The following is a 26,350-nucleotide window of genomic DNA, read 5'->3' as shown; positions in this document are numbered from 1 at the left end:
GTAAGTATTTCTATCTTATAAAAATAAATCAAATTTGCAATAAACACAATTTCTAAAAAGAATCGATTCTTTTGACGAAACAGCAAAAAAACGATCAAGTAATCGAACGCGAATGAAGTCGCTGGCCTCCACTAGTATGTTATAATTTATCCCGTATTCTCACGGGAATGGGAGCTACGTGGATGAAACCGCAAGGTTCTGCTGCTATTAGTAATTAATAAAGTAGCATAAAAATAAAATAATAAATTACATCTTATTCGAGATTATACGAATTCTACACCGCTACAGTTTTAATTAAACAGTTAACTGTTCATTTTGTAAGGTAAAAACCGGTTATTTCTAATGATTTTGACTGAAATTGCGATTAGATAAAGCTGTATAGTTAAAAAAATAGACTTGAGTAGAGAATCTACTCTTTTTTTTGAAGTTGGTTAAAACTGCCCATGTTTATGCGATGGTCTGTTTATTTAGCAGTTTGTGGTCTGTAGCTTAATTTAAACAGATTAACAAAAAGTATTTATCTACAGTTATCATTTTATTTGTGTCACTGTCATTTTTGAAGCGATATTTTTCAAGTGATCTGTGATTTAAAAAAATACCTAAACGACCTAACCTAAAAATAAAATCGTGATAATAAAAATATGGTTTAAGTGTTTGTATTATCAAGTTTTATCAAAAATCGTGAACGTGAACTCGTGATTTAAATTAGTGTTTCGTGAATGTTTATAAAACAAGGAGGACATGAAATCAAAATCGTTTGAATTGCCGAAAAGTTCGGCCGAAAAGGTGAAACAGAAAACATACGACTTTGTGAACTTTTATAAATCTGATTCTGAAGTTAAACTGATCGATAAACGCAAATCTGACGAGGGAAGTAGCAATGAGAATGTGATTTCAAATAAATTGCACACACCGAAGCGTGCAGCATACAAAAAAAATAAAAAGCCCCAAAACAATAGTGTGAATATTTCTAAAATAAACATAGACGGTGATAGTTTAGCATGTGACGCTGAAAGCACTGTATTAGACAATTCTAAGGTAACATCAACACCTAAAATAGTAAACAAAGATGTAAAATCTATAATAAAAAATAAATCACTTTTAGAAAATTCAATGGAAGTCCCTGACGAAAGTGTATCTCATAAACCCAAAAAAAGGAATAAGTCGGTCAGTTTCATGTTAGATGACTCTGAAGGAGTTGTCATTAAGAGGACAAAATCTGAGGAAATTGTTAGTAAACCAGACAAAATCAGCAAAAGAAAAAAGTCTAAAAGTTCTAAAAAGAAAGGACAAGATGAAAAAGAAAATGTAGAGAGCACAAGTAACACAGTCATTGATTTTGTCCCTACTAGTGATATATCAATGTCAAATGTTAATATCAATAACAATATTGAAAGCACTTCTAATGCTAATGAAACTAAAGAAAAACGAGAGAAGAAAAAACAAAAGAAGTTCAAAAAAGCTAAACCAGATACAGTGGAAGGTGAAGAACCTGTTCATCTAAAAAGTGAGGGCGAAGAATCTAAAATGAAAAAGATTAAGAAGAAAAAACGTCACATTACACCAGCTGTATCTGACACAGATGTCACAGAAGCAGAAGGTGAACCAGCTCAAAAGTCTTCCAAAAAGGATGTAAAACCAGATAAAATAGTACATGATTTAGAAAATTTAAATATTGGTATGTCTTTTTTCTTGTTAGTGTCTTAATATTGTTGATGGAAGTTATTTGATTATTACGCACCTGATTTATGGTAAAAAATCATCAGATGACAATGTTTTATTTATAATTAAGTAAACTATGCCCTGTCTGCCTTCAGCTGCCTAGCCTACATGTCTGGCGACACCACAGGCGCCTAAATTGGGCTCTGCCGTATGCCAGTCTTTATATGTTTTATATAATTTAGATGTTATATCTATATCCTTTACCTGGAACAATAAGCTCTGATAGGTAATATAATATTTTGGAAATAATAAAACAATTAAATTTATTCTAGGTGACAGTCCACATACACTCACTAATCTTTTAGATGAGATGACAGTTGTTGATAAAAACAAAAAAAAGAAACAAAAAGATAAAGGAAAGAAACAAAAGAAAGATAAACCAACAAGCACAACCAGCACAAATAATGACGGTGATAGTATACAGAAAAAGAAAGGCAAGGATAAAAAACGAAAGACAAATAACTCAGTTGATACAAATATAGAAGCTGAAGATACAGAAGAGAAAGAGAAAGTGAAATGGGTAAAACGAAAGTGGAACAAGGACAAAAAGGGTGAAGCGAACCTTGATAGACATTTGACGTCAGTTATTATTGAAAATTTGCCCCTTAAGACCATTTTCACATACAAAAAGCTCTTGGCGGATCATTTTGAAAAATTTGGACTTATAAAACAGGTTGGGTGAGTATTCATTTAATAATAAAATGAAAATAAATATAGTAGAATCCGCTTAACACGATCACTCTTAAAGCAATTTCTCACATAATATGTCATTTTACACCAGTCCCTACAACTTGAGACATGTTTTCATACATTTCTTAATGTCTAATATGATTTGTCATCCCGTTTAATACACCTACATGCTGCATGCATGTAATTTCAAATGCGACAAGCAGATACAACAGATAGACTAGGATATCATAAAGGTCCTTAAACAAGGTTACAGGACCAGACTAATACCATGCTAAACTGAAAATTTTGAACACACACTGCAAAGAGAGACGAATATCTTAGCATTCCAAAGATTCACCGTGCAGGTGCCGGGCCCATCGTGTGGTAGAGAGAAAAAACACAATTTTAATTACAAAAATTAAATTACATTGAAAATGTTGTAATTGCTAATGAATCAAAATCTTTTTTTCATACCAGAATAAGTTTAACTTAACGCAATAAGGTAGTCTACACACTAAATACACAATTTTTTATAACTATATATTGTGTACATTACATTTTATTTTACACTATTGATGACCCCCACCCCTAACTCGATTAATACGCGTTTTTAGTTGGGTCCTTGCGAAATCATATTAAACTGGTTCTACTGTATAGTTTTTATTCACTGACTTCTTCTTACATAATATATTATACTTATTAATAATAATAATAATAAGCCCTTTATTCTGTGTTAAGAAATTACAATTATATATACAATACATTTTGTTTTCATTTTTTTAAAGAATATCTCTTAACATAGTGTGCCTTTCGGCATAGGCCTCCTCCAGCGACTTCCACTGCTCTCTCTCTAATGCGACCCTTCTCCACTCTGGACCTGCTGTGAGCTTTAAGTCATCCTCCCATCTAATGAACTGTTTACCCCGATTCCTTCTGCCATCTCTAGGGTACCATTCCGTCACCAGTCTGCTCCACTTCCCCGTAGTGTCCCTTAGCATGTGGCCTGTCCATCGCCCCTTTTGCTGGTCGACACGAGTTAAAACATCGGTGACCCCAGTTTTAGTTCGAAGGTCAGTGTTTCTTACCCTATCCTTTTTCTTGTGGCCAGTCATGCTCCTCTCCATGGATCGTTGGCACCTGGCCAGTTTAGCCCTTTGAGCCATGGTGAGCGCCCAGGTTTCACAGCCGTATGTTAGGCATGGCAAGATACACGTGTTGAAGGCCTTCCTCTTAATTACCATGCTCAGTTCCTTGGATTTCATTATCTCCTTCAGGGACCAATATCTTTTCCAGCCAACGGCAATTCTCGTGCTGATTTCTTTTGTCATTTGGTCCCTGAAGGTAACAACTTGTCCAAGGTATGTGTATTCTTGCACATACAATAATGGGTTGTTATCAATGCCGATGTTGACCTCAGTACTGTTCGTCATTAGTTTGGTCTTCTTTGTGTTCATTTTGAGTCCGATTTTAATGCTCTCTTCATGTAGATTCAAAACTATGCACCCGAGTTTGATTGGATCTTCTTCAAATAGTACGAGGTCATCTGCGAATCTGAGATGGTTAAGTTTTTTACCATTAACATTGATTCCGAAGTCTTCCCATTCTAAGTTGCGGAATACGCTTTCCAACACCGCTGAAAACAGTTTGGGGGATAAAGGGTCCCCTTGTCTGACACCTCTTTCAATTTTAAACTCGTTTCCTAAGCTTTCTAGTTGGATTTTAGCTTTATTGTTGTTATAAATCATATTTATGATGTCAATGTATGCTGCGGGTACTCCTTGCTGATCTAAACTATCTAAGAGAGATTCATGGCTTATACTGTCGAAGGCTTTGGCGTAGTCGATAAACGCTATGTATATTTTTTTGTTATGCTCCGTGTATTTTTCGAGTATTTGTTTGACAGTGTGGATGTGGTCGATTGTAGAAAATCCTTTTCTGAAGCCCGCTTGTTCCACTGGCTGTTGTTCGTCCAGAGTTTTAGTGATTCTGTCAAGTATTATCTTCGCAAATACTTTGTACACATTAGACATCAGACTGATTGGCCTGTAGTTTTCCAAGTCGTTTTTATCACCCTTTTTATGCAGTAGAATAATGTGGGATTTGGTCCATTGCTCTGGAATTTTGCATTTTATTATGATTTCGTTGAATAGTTTTGTAAGGATAGGAACCAGTTCTTCCATTGTACCCTTTAGCAACTCGTTTGCTATTCTATCCGGCCCTGGAGATCTTTCTGCTTTTTGGCTTTTTATTGACTTCTCAACCTCGCATTGTAATATTTCAGGTATTGGTTCCTCAGGGTTTACCCGCGTCGGCTCCAAAAGTGTGACACTCTGTTTGGTCTTTGCATTGTGACTTTGTGTTTGTGTGGCATAGAGCTGGCTGTAGAAGAGCGTGGCTAGGTCCTTGATATCCTTTCTTTTCGAAGTAGTTGTTGTTTTCCTTTTAAGCCTAGGTATCCATTCCTTCCCTGATTCTCTTAGTTCTTTCAGCGCCTTTTTCACTCCTCCCGTCCTCGTTATGTGGCGTTCTAAAGTCTTAAGTCTTATTCTTTTCCTATCCTTTCGTATATTTTCCCTTATTTTTTTACTTAGATCTGTTATCTTTTTAATTGATTCCTTTCGCTGTTTGCTTGATATTAGATCTTTTCGGTCCTTCAATAGATGTAGGGTGTAATCGCTTAGTTGGTATTTATTATTTTGTTGATTTCTGTAAATGTTGATTGTTTTAAGTCTATTTTCTAGAAGTTCATATTTTTTTAGTGGGTCTAGTACTTCGTTTGTAATTTGCTTTTTGATTTCTTCAAAGTGGTTTTCATCTACAAGGGTCGGAAGCACTTTCTGTTCATATCTATGATTTTTCATGTGATGTCTCGGTGTTTTGATCTGTTCCGTTCTTAATGAGCAGCGCACCATTCTATGGTTTGTGTTGAAATTTAGCTTGTTTATGACCTTTGTGTCAGTGAATGCTTTAGGGTGATTGCTTATAATATAATCAATTTCATTTTTATAGGAACCATCGGGTGAGATCCAAGTCCATTTATTTCGTGTGTTTTTCTTGAAAGTTGAGTTAAGAACTGTGAGATTATGTTCCATGAGAAATTCAACTAGTTTTTGGCCATTGCGACTTCTTTTTCCGTGTCCGAACTTTCCAAGCACATATTCTTCGTTATTTTGTCGGGCCCCAACTTGGGCATTGAAGTCACCCATAAGTAGGATGTGCTTATCTGCGTTGGTCCTTATTGCTCGTGACATCTCATCATAGAAAGACTCTAATACTGCCACATCAGATTGTTCGGTTGGCGCGTATGCTTGCATGATCGACCATTGCTTTTTGTATCCTGGTATTTCTATGTTGAGTATCGCTAGTCTGTCGGAAATTCCAATCAATTCTCGTATGTGTTTCTTCAGAGACTGTTTTATTAGGAAACCTACTCCCTTTTGACCGCCTGGTTCTCCTTTTTGGTATAATATGTACTTTTCATGTTCTTCTATCGTTTCGCCTGCTCTTCGCATTTCACTGATGCCTAGTATATTGTAGTTGATTTCTTCCAGAGCTTCTTCAAGTTCTAGAAGGCTTTCTTGGGTTCTAAGTGTTCTGGTGTTTAGGGTTGCGATTTGTAATGTTTCACATCTTTTGTTGTTTTTCCTAGCTGGAGGGTTTTGATCGGACAACCCACGGTGATCAGCCGGATTGGGATCTTTATTATACTTATTACTTCTTAATTTATTAAACCAGCACAGTAAAGTTTTCCTTTGACATCCTCCAGACGTAGCCACTCCAACCATCCAACCATCCTTTCATCACCTTGTCTTCCTATCTTTTATGTGGTTGTTTGCCTTGCCTTGCCTCCATTTCCCATCTCTGAGGAACCATTGTATGACCTTCTTGGACCTCTCTATACCTTGTATTATATTTATATCTTGTCCGTTAACTTTGGCTTGAGAGTCAAGATAGACCAGTGGATATGACCTCTGCCTCCAATTTTGGAGAGTGTGGGTTCGAATCGGGTCCAGGGCATGCAACTCCAACTTTTCAAGTGTGTGCATTTTAAGAAATTAAATATTATGTGTCTCAAACAGTGACCGAAAAACTAAAAATTTTTTAATGATATTAATTAAAATTGCAACTAAACTAAATTTGATTTACTTTAGAATTGCTGAAATGTATCCAATGGAAGACCCCAAGCCTGTGTTCTCCACTACCATTAACTTCTACAGCGAAGACAGTGCAGAAAAGGTAACATTCACACATACAACTAATGTAAATAAATTCAAACTATAACAATTAATTGAATCAAACTAATTTTTTTTTTTCATTTTTAAAAAATTTCACACAACTTGGTAACACTGGATATCAGTGAAAAAGAATAACCATTAATCCCCAGGCGTTAGAAGACGACAACACACTATTTGAAGGCGCTCGCATCCGTGTGAAGCGCCCGCTCGCGCCCACGCTCACGACGGTGGTGGTGCGCACGTACGCCGAGCTCACCGAGCAGGCGCTCAGCTCGGTGTTCAGCGCCGCCGGCCGCATCCGCAGCATCAGGCTGCTGATCAAGGGGAGGAAGTCTGGAGGTACGTTGACTGTGCCATATTTGGCACACGGTTTAACCTTCCACTGGTTGCACACTGACGCACTGACGCTCGTACGCCGAGCATTACGAGCATTCAGCTCTGTCTTTAACGTTGTTGGTCGCATCTGCAACAACAGGCAATTGCTCAAGGGCAGACTTCCTGTTTTTGAGCGGTAGCTTGGTGTGGGATGGTATGTTGACTGTGCCATATTTGGTACACGGTTTAATATTCCACTGACCCTAATCCTGGTACGCCGAGCTGAGTAAACGAGCTTTCAGCTCTGTCATTAGAGTTGTCGGTCGCATCCCCAACATTAGGCAATTGCTCAAAGGCAGACTTCTTGCCTTTGAGCAGTAGCTTGGTGTGGCATGGTATGTGTTGACTATGCCATATTTGGCACACGGTTTAATATTCCACTGACCCTGACGCTTGTACGCCGAGCTGATTAAACGAGTATTCAGCTCTGTCATTAGCGTCGTCGGTCGCATCCGCAACATTAGGCAATTGCTCAAGGGCAAACTTCCTGTTTTTGAGCGGTAGCTTGTTGTGGCATGGTATGTTGACTGTGCCCTATTTGGTACACCGATTAAGCTTTCCCTGATCCCGACGCTCGTAATGCTAGTAGTATGCTCGTACTCCGAGCTGAGTAAACAAGCATTCAGAACGTCATCGGTCGTATCCGCATCAACGGACAACGAGCCCGTTACAGTATGGTATGTTGACTGTGCCCTATTTGGCACACGGGTGAAGAGTATAATATGTAGTATGCTCATATGCATGGCTGACCCAGTAGACGCTGAGTTCTGTATTCAGCGCTGCCTTCGCTCCATTATGTTCTGTCCTAGTTTGTGCACTGAGTTATGCGTCCGCTCGCCCTAACGCTCACGACACTGGTTAAGAATCCAAAATATTGAGAATATTGGTATAATACATTCGAAAAAATACTAGAATAAAATATGTAATAATGTGTTAAAGCTTTAAAAAAATTTAAAGAGATTTAGGAGCTTTTGTTCTATTTGATTTTCTCATTGGTTTTTTTTTTCAGCTACTGCATTCATAGAGTTCGACGGGCCGAAATCGGTAGTACGCGCCATACAAATGGCGGAGGACGCTAAAATTGGCGGGAAAAAGATCCACGCCGCCAAGTTTGAACTGAGAGCCTCCAATAAGAAACAGTACAAAACTGACGAGCACAATGAAAACACTGACGATTCTAATTAATAATGTATTGTTTTAATTTTAACAAGTCTAGTGTGCATCATAGATATCTTTTCTAAGGTCTAAATCGAAATTAATTTCAAGTAGAGTGTGATACAGGAGAGAGAGTACCTTTTGCCATTATAAAATTTATTTTTACTGCACTGGGTTTGTTCATAATAATCAATGTATGGTTATTGATACCATAACCATAAAACCTTTGTTCTTTGTAAATTGATAGTGAAAAAAAAATTGGACAATGTTGTGATTAAAGTAAAATTATAAAAAAGGTATATGCATGATCATTAACACAATTTAATTTTAGTGGTAAAAATTAAAAAATACCTACTTTGAAATTTTTATTACTGCACCTTTCATCACATTATCACACTAATATTATAAAGGCGAAAGTTTGTGTGAAAGTGTGTATGTTTGTTACTCCTTTACGCTGCGGCTACTGAAGCGATTTGGCTGAAATTCGGAATGGAAATAGATTCTGCTCTGGATTAACACAGACTACTTTTTATCCCGGAAAAATCCATGGTTCCCGCGGGATTTGTGAAAAACTGAATTCCACGCGGACGAAGTCGCGGGCGTCCGCTAGTGTTAAATTATAATCATATCTACTGCAGATTGCCTATTCAATAAAAAAATGAAATGTCTGTCTTTCTATATTTTTATTGTTATTGATTAATATTGTTGTGGACTGTCAATCTAAACAGTTGTTATCCCGGTTTGGGTTATTATAATTTTTTTGTTTTTTAATGTACGTATGAGGTATAAAACTAGTATATTACCTTTCGAATGCACTAGCAAATATATCAACTAGTTACCATCAGATAAGATAAAAGTTAACTGGAAATATCAATCGAAAAACTAATTGTCAGTTTAGGCCTAGAGTAATGTTATGTTGTAAATTTCCACTAACACATATTTTTTTTTATAATACTAAGAGAGTAAAGTAGCATGGTGCTCTTCATAATGGTCATATATTTGTATCTTAATTCGTAGAAATGGGTTCTTATTACATTCTCAAAATAGTTTTATACATTATACTAGCATATTATCAATGTATAGTACAAAATACTGTTATTAATTACTATATGAGATCAGGAATTGAACTGTTTTAGCATTTTTACTGTACAGGTTGATTGTAAGTTGTTATACCTGGTATAAGTTGATTTTAAAATATTGTTTAATTGCAGTGATGTGATGATTGCTTGTGCTTTATAAGTAAAATTTTATTAAGACAATAAAAAAGCATTATTATCTTTTTAATCATAACTCCTCCTAACAATTCCTTCTATTAGAAAAAGGAAGCCTGTATCCTGCACAATAATAACAAAACCTATTTTTGTTAATAAAAACTACATGTAACAAAAATTAAAAAAAAATTTGTTTCCGCCCGGGATCGAACCGGGGGCCTTCTGCGTGTTAGGCAGATGTGATAACCGCTACACCACGGAAACGATATGTGGGAATGTGAAATAGTCCAGCTTTTTATAAGCATTTAATTATAATTTAAAACCGACCAATTTTAGTTACTATCTATTAATCTATGGTAATGTGGTTACTATAAAGCAGACCTCCCATTCCGGGATTAATATTGGTTTTAAAAGTATGAAGTATATTCCTAACAAACAAGCCAAAGTTACTTACAGACGAGCAAGATCCAGACTTCACTGCGATATATTTTTATGTTTGCCATGTACCTAAATACTAACGTTTGTAGGTAGGTAATTATTTTGTTATCATTAGTTTGCTTTTTTAATTTATAATTTTTGATGTAAAAAGTCTATGAGTAGGTACCTACAAGATTGTGGGTTTACATTTTAATAATTTTTGCTTTCACAAGTATGGGGCCCCTGTAGTCCGGGCCCCTAAATAGTGCTGTTAGCACTACTCGGAGCTGGAAAGTTTGGAAAGCACGAGAAGCCGTTCATCCGGGTCATTAAATCCAAGTTCATTTATCTTAATTACTTAGGCCACCACACTCAATGCGGATTTTGCTGACTTTACACACGCAGATAATTAAGAAAATTCTCAGGTAGGTACGCAATTTTCCTCACGGTGTTTTTCCTTCACCGTTTGAGACACATGGTATTTAATTTCTTAAAATGCACGTAACTGAAAAGTTATAGGTGCATGCGGAAGACCGGATTCGAACCAACGCCCTCCGAATCGACGGCGTTCATATCCACTAGGCTATCACGTCTCTATTATGCGATAGGAGATGATCAAAGGGTTAAATATTATCACATTAACCCCGCCAACCGACGTCAGAGCAGCGCGGTGGATCTAAGCTCTAAATTATTTTTTATTTTATTCTTTAAAACAACTAAACTAGCGGGCTAACAACAAGTTAACCCGCGCGGTTAGTTAAGGCCCCTTTCTGTTTCTACACATTGTACCGGAACGCTAAATCACTTGGTGGTAAGCATTTGCCGGTGGGGTGGTAACTAGCCACGTTTGAAGCCTCCCATTACCCAGACCAATTAAGAAAACTTCAATAGACCCAGCGGGCAATCGAACCCAGGACCTCCGCCTGGTAAATACGCCCGATACGTACCACTGCACCGCGGGGGCCGTCAAAATAACTCCTATTGCGAAGGAGACCTGCCCCTGTGATGTTGATGCAAACTTGTAAAAACTTACTTCTTTACAATAAGAAAACCACATATAAATTGAAACAATAATTTATTGTGTTCCTTACAATAGTTATGCAGTAAAATTATGATAATAATGTATACACAAGGTTCTTAAACCGACATTAAGCTAGAGTAATTACAATAATTTATTTACAATGACCCTTCATTTTACTTAAGATGGAATCACACTTAAAACACGCGACGCTGTGTTGTCCAACACATTGAAGGTGGCATCTCGTGTTCAAAGTGCGCCCCTGTCCTTACACTCCGATGACCCAAGCTTGGGATCTAACTAATTTATACAAATAATACTTTTTAACATTATTATGCGTCATGACCATTAAGTATCACCTTCCAAACATAGAGCAAAGGAAAATAATACACTGTACACAGAATAATAAATAATAGAGTTGAAATATTTTAGATTTTAAAATACCGCAAATGGATTAAATTAGACAAAAATACACACAACATTATAGAGTGAGCTCGCGTTTGTAAGCAATATCACTTTCCTTTGATCTTTGTTTTTTATTTAAACTTACTAATTTGGCTGAACACAAAATTTCATCATAATACTTAATAACGCGCAAACTTGAAAGGAGTACGATATATTTACCTCGTCTACGCGGCATCGTACCAGAACGCTAAATCGCTTGGCGAAGCTAACGCGTACTATAACGAGGATACATATGTATTGTGTGCAGCCGAATCAGCAGGTATATCATCGTCGTCGGTAATACAACTTGCGATCAAATTTCGAAATGAGAATTATATTAATTATTTTTAATGTCTCCTAAAAGCATCGAGGAAATGGACGCGTTGGTACGATAGAAGTAAACGTGGGTTACATTTTCGATATACATCCTTAAAAACTAAGTGTCAAGTTCTGGCCGCTTGTAAAGTGTGTTTCCATCGTAACGCCAAGAATACGACTACCGTATCTTACGACCACACCCTCAGATAGTGATCTATTTGTCAATCTATTGCATACGAGTGAATACAAATAGTTTAATTTCGAAATTTTCAATTATTTAAAGGCACTAATTTACTGGTTTAAAAATGAAGTTATGACACTATTTTCACATTTTCAATGGGCCACTTTCTGATGTCTTTACCTGTGCAAAGTTTCAAGCAAACATACAACATTTCATCTAAGCATACATACATATGTCATTTTGTCATTGGGCATCAACTAGTTATAAATAATATAATACAACCACAACCAATAATAATCAAGACAAATAAAATGTTTTCATATATCAATCAAATTTTTTCCAAAAAAAAAAAGTCCGCCAATGACATTAAGAACAGATATAGTTAAACAATTTAACCCAAATTTGATAGGTTTTACAAAACTAAAATTCGTTGTGAAAAGGATTACGACAGGTATTTTTTTTCAATTCTTTACAAGTTAGCCCTTGACTACAATCTCACCTGATGGTAAGTGATGATGCAATCTAAGACGGAAGCGGGCTAACTTGTTAGGAGGAGGATGAAATCCACAACCCTTTCAGTTTCTACACGTTTACTTGAAATTTTCCCCTCAAATGTATCAACCAGAAAGCAGCCTCAATGTAGGAGCACAACTTTATCGCATGAGATATTAAGTCCAAGAGCGGAATTAGAAACGACCTTCACCCATCTATTTAATATGAAAAGTATTTTATATCAAGTTTAGTATGTTAAAAACATATTGCGAGTAGGTTTTACTTGTATTGATTTTCTGGATTGTAGCTGCAAGGATCATAGTTGTTACCAAAGCTTTGCGACTTTAGTAATAGTTTGGCCAGGATTTTTATGGCTACTATTCGCTATAATTTGTTTAACAAGTTCAATTTTATATATACTTTCATCCATTAAACAAATGGGTGAAGGTCATTTCTAATTGGGATCCTCTACTAATACTGGTCTATGAGACACGAGTGTTTCAAAAGCCACTAAGGCTATTCACTATACACTAAATTGACAGCTAATGTAGTACACTATTTTTACAGATGTCAATTTAGTTTACACTTTTGGTATTGTCTTGTTAATTAGTTATGCGACAAAGAGGTGGCTCGGCGGTTAATTTACAAATTACACTATAAAGACAAAAATGTGTAAATTAAGGATCACAAATGTACCATGAATTTGTAACAAACATTTATTTAAAGCGTCCGGAGCCTCTAGTGCGAGTTGTCAAGTTGACAAATTGACGACGACTCGATCTGTATGGGGTTCAAACTTTTTTATACGGCAGCTGGCATAATCAACCATTTTTTTTTAATCGCGGCGCATGATGCAAATATTATGTATGGGACACATACACACAGATAGACACTTGGACGAACAAAAAATTCGTTAATGACAAACAAAAAATTTGTTATTCATATTAATATATTATGAAACACGACTAAAACTCACGTGATATTAGGTTCTATGCCCAACTAGTTTCGAACCTAAGGCTAAGCTCATGACTAAGGGCCCCGTATGGGTTCGAAATTAGTCGGGCATACTCCGACCTAATATCACGTGAGTTTTAGCCGTGTTTCATTAACAAAAAATTCGTTATTGACAAACAAAAAAAAAAATCGTTAATAACAAACAAAAAATTCGTTAATGACACATTGGGGACCATATTATTTGACAATTCCAGTTCATCTGTGTCCTAATACCTAACACTATCGTAGAGCACTGGGATTTCGAGAAAAAAAAAAGCGATGGGTCTATTATGCCAGCCCGTCCTTTCTGCAGATGTGACGTCACCGTCACGTTTGGTCGATACTAAACGTCGGATGTTTGTCTGTCCACTTGTAAATCCACACTAACGGCACAGATAATATAACACGGATGTCGTATATCGCTTACGATTACAATATTTACAGCCTCTTACGAACTATCAGTTGCATCAAGATACGTGTCTAAATTTGTCGATTCCTCATACAATGAGAACTTATGAAGGGACTACGAATCACATGGTTAAATTGTGTTTGTTTTTTTTTTAGTTTTCTTTACAAGTTAACCCTTGACTACAATCTCACCTGATGGTTAGTGATGATGCAGTATAAGATGGAAGCGGGCTAACTTGTTAGGAGGTTGAAAATCCACACCCCTTTCGGTTTCTACACGGCATCGTACCGGAACGCTAAATTGCTTGGCGGTATGTCTTTGCCGGTAGGATGGTAACTAGCCACAGCCGAAGCCTCCCAATTAAGAGAATCTCAATCTGCCCAGCCGGGGATTGAACCAGGCCCAGGACCTCAGTTTTGTAAATCCACCGCGCATACTACTGCGTCACGGAGACCGTAAAAATATGTAATATTTTTAAATAAGTATTCGTTTATTATTAGCACTGTTGAAAAGTTACTCATACTTATCTAATTAAAGATTTCAGGAGGTTGACAATACCAATATGATGATGTCTTAAAAGATTTATTAAGTTGAGGATCAACTTAATAAATATTATTATTTAAAGACATGATTATTTAAAGTTATATTGGACATTGACAGGTCCAAAACTCTTATAAAAGACTACATATTTTTGTTGGGGCTAAAGTTAATCTCTCCGTAAGCTCTCAAAGTAGTAACAATCAAAATATGAAGCCCGAGCATCCAGCTCATGTCCATTGAAAATTCATCACTCTCATTTTGATTATCACACAAAGAATACTTGTCATTTGGCTGAGTGATAGTTTTCTGTTAAAAATGTGTCAAAACGTTTAAATTAAAAACCTAAATTTACAATTTGTTTTATCACATATCTGTCACGCACAGCGTTTTCACAGCATTCGTCTTACACCCGTATTGACAATCAATACTGTGATGTCTCAGTAAATATTTACCAAGTTTTACTTTCAAAACGCAGTGGTAGGTCGTTATTCAAATAATAATTGAACTTAATAATTTATAAACAACCATAATAATGGAATACAAAGCGGTTTTAGCAATCAAAGTTCCTGTAATGGATAAAAGTTCCGAATCCATCTGAAATTCTTGGTTAAGAGACTCACAATAATGATTGTAGATGGGTGTAATCCAAATGTCTAATCAAATTTTTAAGCAAAAGAAGCATTTAATTTAAGATTACTGGACTAAAAATTATATACAATGTTGAAATAAATAATACATCAAATGGTCGACATTGTCCGGTTACGAGGTATCAACCCATAGTGTGTTCATTGTAGGACTGTATGTGTTGTAGTTATTTAAAACAAATAGTAAAATATATCAATTAACGGTCTGGAGCCATAATTTAGGTATCAATAAAAATAATTAAAAAAAAAGATATGTTGGAAAACTATAAAAATCAAAGATTTTTTTGTAATTCTAAGAGGAGATTTTTTATAAAGTAAAATAATTTACTAATGTCATTTTTATATGACAACAAAGCAGTAGGCCTAACAAGCGAACAACAATATATCTCATTAAAAGAAAAATAGTCAAACGTCAAACAACAGCGACAAAACTGCAAATACAGCTATTTATCATTGCGTTGGGACGAAAGAGACTGGAAGAACTCCGCCAGCATTGGTCCACTTTTTGTCTATTTCTCTTCACTAGATAATATGTCGTTAATTGAATGCTAGACCTGCTGGTAACCGTAAAACATTTTACAAGAAAATATTACTATAGCTTGGCATCGTTCTTAACACTAGCGATGCCCCGCGCGCACAACTTCACACCCGCGATGTCCTTTCTCCCGTCGCCCGCATATCATGGGAGTGTCATCAACGAATTTACCAAGCTATATTATATCTGTTGACCTATCACTCATACCATCCTATAATGAACAAACTATAGTGTACAAATCATTTGTTGTTCACACCACGCCACAGCGTAGCAAATTAAGTATAACCGATGACAGAAACGTTACTGACTGATTGTATATCCGCAATTCAATGGATGACGTACAAGTGGCGTAGAGTATAAACAAGTGCAGATACCGGACACAGGAGGGCGGCCACTCGCGCCACTATGTGTGTCGTTGGTTAGGCACTGGGATGCTGCAATGAGATATACATCATTTCAATTTAAATTTCTGTTTACTGAATGCACATTTAATTGTTTTTCTAATTCCATCTAAAAAAAAAATACATCTAGAATCTCAAGCCTTTTGACTCCGTGTTTATGGAGCACAGTTCAGTTTCTTTCTGAGCATTCTGAGTCTTCAGTGCAAATAATAATTTTAAATTTACTCATAAAAAGTGGGGAAACTGGTTTTGGTGTACACTGGAACTTGACAAGGTTATCGGTGAGGTGATGAATTTTCACCCATAAATGGAGACTAAAATAATCGTTAACTTGAATTGATACACGTCTTTGTCTTTGTGAGGTAAAGAATTTTTAACGCGCCCATAAATGGCGAAGAAATTTTTTGTCAACTCACATATACATATCAGGGAAACTAGTATTGGTCTTGAACTGGAAACTGACAGGCATCTTTGGTGAGGTGAAGAATTGTCAAAATAGACAGAAAATATGACCATAGAAGGCAGGGAAACTCTTCGGCGAGGCGCAGATGTCTGCTTAGGTTCGGTTCTGAGCTGCTGTGTATGATCTTTGGCATAGTGCGCAGTATGGAATTTTTAAAGTCGTTTAAAATATACGAGGGATGTTTATGCATACCCATAAAAGGCAGGAAACATAGTATGATCTTGAACTAGAAATTGATAAGGTTGGTGAAGAATTTTCAACTCCACCATAAAAGGTAAAGAAAGTGATTGTCAACTCACCCATAGAAGGCGGGGAAGCTGGTGTCGGTGTTGAACTGGAAGTTGACGGGCGTCTTGGGCGAGGCGCAGCTGTAGCTGAGGTAGTCGTCCGACGCGTGCAGCTGCCGGCTGAGGCTGGGCTCCGACGCGCTGCGCGTGATCTTGGGCATGGCGCGCAGCATGGACTCCAGCGACGCCAGGATCTGCCGGAACAGCGGCCGCTGCTCGCGGTCGAACTTGATGCAGTCCTCGAACAGCCGCTTCAGCGCTTGCGGCGCGTCCTGGCGCAGGCGCCGCACGTCCGGCCGCAGCAGCCCGCGCCCCACCATCCACAGGATCTGGGAACGGTCACGTCGGCATCGTCACATCGGCCCTTTTGAAGGATCTGCCAATATTAACTATATTCTGCGCCAGAACTAAATAGTTAGTCAGCTCTTCGCGAGGAATAGCAAGAAAATACATGGCATGGAACATAATCCATAGTATTTTTTTTACATTTTAAATTGCTGACACACATCACACTACTATGGCGCAAAAACCACCCGTCTATACGTATATCCTTCTGCTGCAAGGTCACTCTATAAGTCCTGGATCCGTCCCATAGTAACAATAGTGTTGGCCCGAACGAATCTAAAACCCCTCCAGGCCCTTTAGAACCGATTTATGCGTCCAGCCATGGACGCTGCTTGGTTTGTAATAACAGCGTGTGGGCAAACCTCCGACTTCCCTCACAAGTAGAGACATGGGCCCATCAGATGCCCCAACGGGGAAGAACGGGTGCTCGAAATACGGCGATGGCACCGTGAATCGAGAGCCTTCAAAGAATCGTTTAGATCAATAGGCAATGAAAGATTTACGGTCTAAAGGTCGAGAGTTGACCTCGGTTGGTTGACCCTAGCTGACGGGCTATATGCAGAGTTGGTTAGGTTTGTGTAGATCGAAAGATGGTGTGTTTCAATGTATCACCCGCCAACAGCTAGCCGCGACCAACCACGATACACTTAAATGTCCAAATATCCCGACAAAACCGCACAAAGTTGAGCTGTTCAAGGCAATATATAACCCGTGTCGCGACAAAAATTAGTTCAAAAGCGACCCACGGATCACCAAAACCTAACGTTTAGTACAGCGTTCGACACTAGACACACGCGCTTAACTTCGTCAAAGTAGGCTACAATAACGTCTCAACGCAACAAAAAGGTCACACGGAAACCTAAAAAAAAACACTCCAAAGCGGCGAGCTCCGTGTACTACCTTCCCGTCAAAAGCGTGCGCCCCGCACCCGAAAATGGACGTGACTGCGCACGCCTGCGAGCAAACCCAGCGCGCCGAGCTGCGCGAGCGCCGGCATCAGGCGGGGGGCGGCGGCAGTCGAACCCAGAGGCGGCGCCATACGGCTTACTCGAGCGTAAACTGCTTAACATAGAAATTAGAGACTATTGTGGTTCCCTACAAAAGCCCAATATGAAACAGCTCCCGAAAACTTATTTTGAGAGAGCTGCCACCCACCCCAACATACTAATGGTTGAGACTTGCAACTATACCCCCGATTTTAACGCTGATCGTAAACGCCCGAAAAACGTCCTTTACGATTCTGACGACGGCATAACGAGCGACAACGCTTCCCAGGCAACACAAACACAAGCTACACAGCGTCTTCGCCGGCGACGAGGTCCCCGATATCTGACGTCACCCAGACGTGGGTCCCTTAGAGTCGTTCCGCCCTGTTTTCAGCCTTCGAGCCTCATCAGGCGATGCTTCTGCACTCGCCCAAGCCCATCATACAGCCTTTGATATTTACCCAAGCAGAGATAAAACCGTCTTTATACTTTGTATGGACTCAATTTGCAAAGTGCTTGATGAGGGTTGATTTAATGAATCGGTAGTTGTTCAGTGGAAGTCAAGTCACCTGGTCCTTGTTGTTGAGGTGGTTGTAGGGCAGCTCGCCGGCCATCAGCTCGAACAGCACGACGCCGTACGCGTACACGTCGGAGCGGAACGTGTAGGGCACCGGCTCGTCCATGCGGATCACCTCCGGCGCCATCCACAGGATGGAGCCCGTCGGCTGCTGCCACTGCACGCCGCCCAGCGTCGACGAGTCTGCGTACCATTACGACCTCGTCATCATTCGTCCATATTATATCAGTTCTTGTCAACCATTACTGTGTTCCGGTCAGAGGGGTACTGTTGCCTGTGTTACAAGCAAACGCGGCAGATAGATAAAGGATTTTGTAGGACACATTTCTTGCATGCACTATGAAGTGTGTGTTATCAGGTTGTTATCTACTATGTAACAATGACATTTTATATAATGGGTAAAAATCCGATTAATTGGGAAAGTCACGTTAAAAATGCTATTAGTGTTTAAATACGTATACTACATAACACTCACCTGACCACCGCACTTTGGCCGTGGCAAGTCCGAAGTCGCCAATTTTGACCGACCAGTCGTCTCTTAAGAATATATTATTTGATTTCAGGTCCCTGAAACGTAATTAATTGATTACATGAACGAACTAAAATATGAAATAGAATAACTCTTGTTCAATTTACGTTCACAATAAACCACATTAACCCTTCAAATTCCAGGGAGCCGCGGGCGGCTTGGCAATAAATGATGTCTATACTAGTGCCAGACCCTCAAAAGACAGCATGGCCCATAAGGTACGTGGTGCAAACGTACCTCGTACCTACCATGCGCTCCTTTTGCCAAAAATAGAAGGGTTAAATATCTCAAAGCTCAGAATGACAAAGTTCACCAGTAAGCCTAAGATATACGACGTATCTTGAGACGAGACGAAGACAATTGTCGACCAATAACGACGAGCCCTCGCACCACTGGATCACGATGATGCAGCAGGGTGCATACGGTGCAGCACAACACACCTGTGTATAATGTTCTTGGCGTGCAGGTAGTCCATGCCCTGCGCGGTCTGGCGCGCCACGTCGATGAGGTACAGCATCGGCAGCGGCGTCTCCAGCACGTGCAGGTGCTGGTACAGCGACGAGCCCTCGCACCACTGCGTCACGATGGCGAGCGACGGCTTCGACACGCAGCCCATGAACAGCAGGATGTTGCAGTGCCGCGTCTTGCGCAGCACTGCCACCTGAGGGAGCGTGACAAGTGGATATAACTGCGACCTCACCCACAGGCCTACAATGCGCGCTAAGGAATAACTTTTGTTCAAAAAATGTTTCTCAGTATTCCTATCACAAGTCAAAACAACGAAGATGGCATGCATTGCTCTTTCATTGTAATAGTACGAAAGAAAGATACAAACTTGATACCTGTAAGTTGATTGAATTGTTTCACCTGTATATAACAGGGTAACTAGGAAACAAATGAATTTTGGGACAATGTATGGAGATCGAAGTACCAGTTGTCTCGATCTTAAAACACTTCTCTTGTGGTGGGTTTTCGACATGGCATGGGAGGGAAGACAAGGGAGGGGCGAGCGTAAAAAATAGTCGAAGTAATAATAGAAATGTGACGTCATTGCTCACCTCGTTCTTGAAGGCCTGCAGCTGCGCAGGCGTGGGAGTCTTGACGTTGAGCGTCTTGACGGCGACGGGCCCGTGCCAGTGCGCCTTGTACACTGTCCCGAAGCTGCCCGACCCTGCCGAGTGTACAGGACACATCTACATATGTATATGGAAGGCCCAATTCGCGGAGGAATTCCCGTTACTTAACGAAAGAGAGGAGAGTGAGCATTCTTCATTCGTTCATTCATTCAATAATTGTCAGACACACGTCACTGCCCTGGTCTGTTGTTTGGAAGTCTTCGCAAGATGTCCAGCAATGGACAGCTGTTAACGATGATGAATGATGAAGAGGAGGTTACCTATCCGTGCGCCGATGAGTATCTCGTCGGCGTGTATGACCCAGTCGTCGTAGCTTTCGCGCGGAGACAGGGCGTGCTTCCACGACTCGTCGGCCGAGCGCGCGCGCGCCCGCCGCGGCCTCAGAGTGCCCGTCGGCGACGCCTGCACACGATATTGCACCTTATTGCTAAGACGATACGGTCTATTATCGTTCTATCATTTTTTTTTTAATTTTTAACTGATGATAAACAATTTGAACCGTATTGCCTACGCTATAAGTACCTGAGTGCTCTGGCTCTGTTGTTCGCCTTTGTCCTTGTCGTCTTTGTTGTGTCGCCCCGACGTCAGGTAGTTTGACGACTGTGGGGAGTTGTTACTCTGCGAATGTCACATTACCATGTTAAAGTATACTAAATATTGACTCTGACTCACACTCATGTTGAAAATATATAAACAAGCTGCACTATTGCATTGCAGCTTACACAGAACTTTATTACTAGATCCAGAAAAGATTTGCGGGTCGACTTTCTAAAGGCTAATCTCCTCTGAGATTCGGACCTCGGTGTAGAGAGCCGCTCGCGAAGTCGCGAGTCCTGACGTTAGAAATCGGGGATCTTGTCTTCGCTGGTGAAGACGCTGTGTGGCTTGTTCTTGTTTTGTCTGGGAGGCATTGTCGGTTGTTGTCGGAACTCAAAGTTCAGGGGCGTAGCTACCGCCGTATCAGCCGTATCAATGATAAGGGGCCCCCGGACTACAGGGGCCCCTTACGTGTGACAGCAATAATTTGTAAAATGTACATAACCGTCAATCTTTTTTTGTCCCTGGTTAAGTTAAGCGTACACCCAAAAGATGGAAAAATGGAAACATCTTTCATAATCATCTTTTTGAGAAATCATAACCCTTCATTTGAGCCCCCTAACTAATTTTAATACAGGGCTCCTCCAAGGCACGCTACGCCACTTATTCAAACTGGACTTTTCTGGGATGTTCCCAGACATCGACCGGACAGCGGAGGCGATAGAATAATAAAAAACAAACCTGGTTCTGCTTCCGCTGGTGCTCTGCGAGGGTCATCGGCCGCTGGACCATGTTGATGCACACGTTGGGCGCCGAGTTGGAGCGGTCCTGCTGGTTCAGCGAGCGCGGGTGCTGCTGCCTGCGCCGCGAGCACACTTTGTACAGCCACATGCAAACTTTCTGACGTTTCGGAACAACGTGCGTTAGGATGCGTAATGCAAAACTTAGGTATCAGCGGTACGTAGCGACGCACTTCTCTCTCACCCGCAGTCACCTCGCTCGTCTTGATTTCAGCGTACTTTTTGTACCTGCACGTAGCGACACCCACAGCTAATTTCCGAGACGTCATAAAGTTTGCATCGGCCTATACAATATATGTCACTGCAGTAGGTAAAAGAACATATACATTTCAACACAGTGCCATACATTACAGTGCCAACTTGTTATGACTATTTATAAGCGGTGTTTGGTGACTCCTGTAGGCCTAACATCCTGCCTACATGGCCAATCTCAGAGATACAGGCTGAAATATGGTAGGAGAGAGTAGGGCAATATTATTATTTCATCAAAGCTATATAAAATACAGTCCAAGCATTACAACAGTAATACAATACAACTATACACCATTACCCAGCATGTTCGGTTCAAACAGAAATACTAAATACAATAATTATAAAAACTTACTACATATACTACTAATACATGTGGAACTCTGTTTGAGCCGAAACTGAAAAGTTTTATTTAAAGATGTTACTCCAAACTGGTGTTTTACTATAAGCTTTCTTTTGACTGGTTTTGTTAGTACAGTTTAACTCTTGTTACTGAATTTTATCGCCACTGGTCTAGATGATATTTAACACGTCTAATTTGAATGATACATGGTTAGGCTTAGTGACGTCATTCTAAATTTAAAATGGCGGAACATTTATATACAGATATCAAATACAAGGTTTAACATATGTATATTAATAAGTTAGTCAAACATATACTAATTAATGAAAGAAACAATGTCTAATGTAAAACAATGCTTTGCAGTAACACCATAGAAGTTCAGTAGGTACTAGAAGGAAGGTGAGTAGTGCTAGCTATATACAGTTGGTACAGTTTGATTGACAATGGGTAATTGTGATATTCACCAGCCAACATCAAACTCCTTCATCTTCTTGGCCGGGGAGGCAGACCTGAACATATATTTATATTCTTCATTGAGTTTCTCCATACAATTCTCAGTAACAACTCGGGAGTACAGAAGTCAATGCAACTCTGTCCCAGTGATTATCATTAACAACTGATGGTTAATGTTGTAACATAATTTATGAGTAACTCAGACGGAACAAGACATGTTTTGGAAATATTTCATACAAAATATATGCGAAAGTGTTAAATGTGAAGTGTATAGTCACGGATGCACGGAAGGTTTGGCGACGTGGCACGCAAGGAAGGGGAAAAATATCAATCAGTACAATATTTGGCACCATGACCACGCGATACCGATACGTGTTTTTTTTTTCATAGAATACTAGTGGACCTGGTCAAGCCCTACCCTACCCCTAATCTACACTATCCTACCCTTAAGCTATCCTATCTATCAAGTTGGAACTGCACAGTGCACACAGTGTGCAAATATGTTTAAAATTGGTTGAGTAGTTTAGGAGTCCATCAAGGACAAACAATGTAATTTAGGTTTTCTGTTTTTTTGATATCACCAATATTCCCGTCCAAGTTTTAATTAATCCGGAATTCTGTTTAGATCCCCGAGCAGGAATTGATCCCACAACCTCTTTGTGTTGAGTCCAGCCCTGTTACTATGGAAGCTATTGAGGTTTCATATGGATGAGTATGCATATGGTAAGTTGCACCATATTCTCCGGAGAGTAAAATAGTGATGTAAAATAGCTAAACAAAATTACATTAAGCTCCTCATTTACATAATACTGCATTCCATATGCAGCGACTTTAATTGTTATAAAGACAACATTATCAAGCCAAAATGCCGTTTGTCAAAATCTTTCATTTGTTTTGTCTTTGTCCTCTGTTTAGACCACAGTCAGACATTTTAAATACATACTATTGGTTATGAACTGATCAGAACATTTGTAAAAGTGTCTCTTTGTAACATTATACAATTAAAAATACAGTAATATCTTTGATGTTCATCTTGTTTCTTTACTAAGTATTTTTTTTTTAAAGGTTGATGTTTATAGTGCCCAACTGTTGGCATGAATTTGATGTTAACTTACTTGTTCTGATGGTAACCAAAGTTCTGTGGCAGGTATATGAAGCCGGGATGTGTATCTGGGTTTTTCGCAAGTAAGGCAGCATAGTACGCGTCTGTCAGTCTACCCTGTAAGATATATTGTCATTTTAATGTACAATGTATGTGTATGGCACATTTAATTAGTAAATATTGTATTTAAAAAAAAAATGAGACTTGACACATCCTAATGACTACAATCATAGGAGTAATTACAGAGAATATAAAGACAAAATATTTAAAAATAAAAGAAATAGACAGCATACAGAGACTATCTGACTAACACACAATGACATCTTTCTTGTTTATAATATTAGTATAGAAGTATAAATTAATATACAACAAATGTTTGCAACCTGATGGCAAATACTGGGCACTTTGTCAGCACAGCGCTGATGGAATTTAAAGTTGCACTGCGAGCAGTAGAAGCCGTTGAACAGCAGCCTCCGACAGCACTCGCAGAAGGCCAGCGTGAAGAATGTCTTCCTGGTGAACTGGTGCGACATGTGCGAGATCACAGGCAGCTTGTCCAGGATGCGCACTGTCACCTGGAACAGCCAACATGTATGAATTACTATCTGTGTATGACAATCTGAGACTAAGGTTGTTCTCTCACAAGAGTATCTACAATCCTACTAATCTCTATACTACAGCCTTTCTTGATGAGTACTGTTTACCAACAAACAAATTAAGAATGAGGGTATAAATCACTAGTCATTTCACACCTAATAATAATTATAATTAACTTGTTCCTAAATTAATGAAAATAAATTGGATCAATAAGCTTAGAACAATTAGTTATTAATACATTTTATAAATAAACCATATGTAATTTAAATTAAATAAGTTACGAAATGACATGCCGGGTCTGGGGTGTGTGGTGGATAGATACTTCAGGCAGAGCCCAGTACTTGTAACCCAGTTGAAGAGTTCCTTTATGACCTTAACACTCACCTTCCCTGCTTGGTTGTTCTCCTGCCAAGCCAAATTTGGTAGGTTATGTCTTCTAATATAGAGTTGGCTGCAGTTCCAGTGTGGTCACGGTTTTTAAGCAGATTATAGATTTTGCTGGTATTGCATTGAAACAAGCTGTGATTTCTAAGATTAACTGGAATTCATGAAGTTAATTTAAATGTCAGCTGATTCAACTTGCAGTGCAGATAACAATATCATAGGAGATTTAACACAAAGAAGGTGGTTTATGTAGCCCTGCTCTTCTTGCTTTTAAGACTATAAAAAAATGTGTTGAGAGTGTCTTTGTCTTGTTGAGGTTGATTCTCATTAAGAGTTGTTGCTCATTTGGTGAGTCCTGTTTTTTCAAATGTCCAGGTCAAGCATGTGTTATGTTTAAGACCCCTCGCACAATCATCAGTCAAGAGTCTGTTTGCCAAGATACTGGATGAATAAAAAATCGCTTCTTGTATCTTTTGGCTAGCCCCCTAACTTCATCCTTTACTGTGCAAATTTGCAAATTATGCACATCATAATTTTTAGATACCTACATCTTTACCAAGCAACATAGGGTGTACTATCTCTTTATTCCTATGAAAACTGGAACTATGCCAGTAAAACTTTGAGAACAAAAGAAATGGTGTTTTATATGTGAACTTGATAATTATTTTTATCTACTACTCACTGAGGTAAGACTATAATCAATTTATTTACCAAAGCAATATACAACCTAATCAATGATGTTATCATCAGTAATAAAGTAAAGTTTGTTTACTATGCATTCAGCAAAGTTTAATTTTTATGTTAAATAATTTATTTTTTATGTTATTTTTTTAATTTACTACAGAGTAGGATCAAGCTCTTTGCACACAAGCTTTACATAAAACAATCATGGATCCATCCCTGTATTATTGTTAATTGTTACCACATAAAAAGTCACTCACCTCCTCTGCATCTATCATAGTAATGTCAATGTCCCACGGTATCACATCATTGTTGCCTGTCCGAACCACTTCACACATTTCACAAGTCAAGTTCCTCAGTTTGAGCGCCTTCATCAGCGCCTCGCGCAGTGTCACCCCTTCCTTCACCTGCACGCTGGTGCGCTGCTGGTTGGGCAGGTGCGCCCGCAGGAACACCTTGGGCTGGCGCGTCAGCGTGTCATACTTCTTGGACTCGTCCTGCCAGGTGTACTCCTCGCTGCGGTCTGGCGAGTCGCACTGCAGCAGCTCGCGAAGCTTCTGCTCCCTGAGCTCCAGGTGGTGCAGTTTGGCCGTCAGCTCCTGGTACTCGGACAGGTACAGCGACGGCGGGTGCTGTAAACCTGCGAACTTCGCGTTCAAAGCATCAATATTTTCCCTTGTCACGTTTATTATGCTCTGAATGTTCCTAATTTCATATGTCGGGTCGGCTACGTCGTCACTGTCCGTGGACGTCGACATATTAGCACTGTTGAGCGATAATGCGGGTATATTTCCATTAATTTTTCTTGTACAATTTTCTTTCTCTCTAGTAACTGCCATTTCTTTTCTTTTTTTTTCTTTTTTCTTAATTTTCTTCGCGCATACTCGCGCAGAGCAGATACACAATGCTTGTTGCCATTTTATCGTAATCTATCCAGATTAAATAAACCTATACTTTCTTTCTGACCTAAATGATAATAGTGTAAGAAATTATTTTCAAAATCTACTTAAGTTTCAATGAAAATTGTAAAATGGATAAAAATTTCGAAACTTTGGGAAACTCAGGAAATCAGGAATGTCGACATAGACGAATAACCGTAAACTTTAATATTGTCTATGGTTG

General features: G+C 39.1%; 2 protein-coding genes and 1 non-coding gene across 4 annotated transcripts; 1 reads left to right on the top strand and 2 right to left on the bottom strand.

Moving 5' to 3' along the window:
- The first annotated feature begins 541 nt into the window (after positions 1-541).
- On the top strand, positions 542-9,422 carry LOC112046733 (uncharacterized). Its single transcript, XM_024083499.2, has 5 exons — positions 542-1,678; positions 1,995-2,400; positions 6,543-6,627; positions 6,776-6,965; positions 8,011-9,422. Exons 1-5 carry the CDS (start codon positions 742-744, stop codon positions 8,184-8,186), a joined length of 1,794 nt encoding a protein of 597 aa, XP_023939267.2. The 5' UTR covers positions 542-741; the 3' UTR covers positions 8,187-9,422.
- Positions 9,423-9,558: 136 nt separating this feature from the next.
- On the bottom strand, positions 9,559-9,631 carry Trnav-aac (transfer RNA valine (anticodon AAC)). The gene has a single exon. It is a non-coding gene; the product is annotated as a tRNA-Val (tRNA).
- Positions 9,632-10,842: 1,211 nt separating this feature from the next.
- On the bottom strand, positions 10,843-26,330 carry LOC112046713 (raf homolog serine/threonine-protein kinase Raf). Of its 2 annotated transcripts, XM_052881271.1 has the most exons (13): positions 25,489-26,330; positions 23,950-24,141; positions 23,580-23,683; positions 22,476-22,520; positions 21,361-21,478; positions 20,605-20,700; positions 20,343-20,484; positions 20,005-20,117; positions 19,387-19,607; positions 18,893-18,984; positions 18,410-18,600; positions 16,522-16,838; positions 10,843-15,792 (listed from the first exon to the last, which is right to left on the bottom strand). In XM_052881271.1, exons 1-13 carry the CDS (start codon positions 26,065-26,067, stop codon positions 15,762-15,764), a joined length of 2,241 nt encoding a protein of 746 aa, XP_052737231.1. In that variant the 5' UTR covers positions 26,068-26,330; the 3' UTR covers positions 10,843-15,761. The 2 variants fall into 2 exon arrangements, with proteins under 2 accessions (XP_052737231.1, XP_052737232.1); XM_052881272.1 differs by lacking the exon at positions 22,476-22,520 and having other exon boundaries at positions 25,489-26,329.
- Positions 26,331-26,350: the final 20 nt, after the last annotated feature.

This window comes from Bicyclus anynana, chromosome 4 (genome assembly GCF_947172395.1).
Source record: "Bicyclus anynana chromosome 4, ilBicAnyn1.1, whole genome shotgun sequence".
Classification (NCBI taxonomy): domain Eukaryota; kingdom Metazoa; phylum Arthropoda; class Insecta; order Lepidoptera; family Nymphalidae; genus Bicyclus; species Bicyclus anynana.
This window is presented reverse-complemented; position numbering and strand designations above follow the sequence as displayed.

Coding starts and splice junctions, on each gene's coding strand:
- LOC112046733 (XM_024083499.2), top strand. CDS start 742: ATGAAATCAAAATCGTTTGAATTGCCGAAAAGTTCGGCCGAAAAGGTG. Junction 1,679..1,994: donor TTTAGAAAATTTAAATATTG/GTATGTCTTTTT, acceptor AATTTATTCTAG/GTGACAGTCCACATACACTC. Junction 2,401..6,542: donor GGACTTATAAAACAGGTTGG/GTGAGTATTCAT, acceptor GATTTACTTTAG/AATTGCTGAAATGTATCCAA.
- LOC112046713 (XM_052881271.1), bottom strand. CDS start 26,067: ATGGCAGTTACTAGAGAGAAAGAAAATTGTACAAGAAAAATTAATGGA. Junction 19,608..20,004: donor TGCAGGCCTTCAAGAACGAG/GTGAGCAATGAC, acceptor ACGCTCCCTCAG/GTGGCAGTGCTGCGCAAGAC. Junction 18,601..18,892: donor GGCCAAAGTGCGGTGGTCAG/GTGAGTGTTATG, acceptor AATGGTACGCAG/ACTCGTCGACGCTGGGCGGC.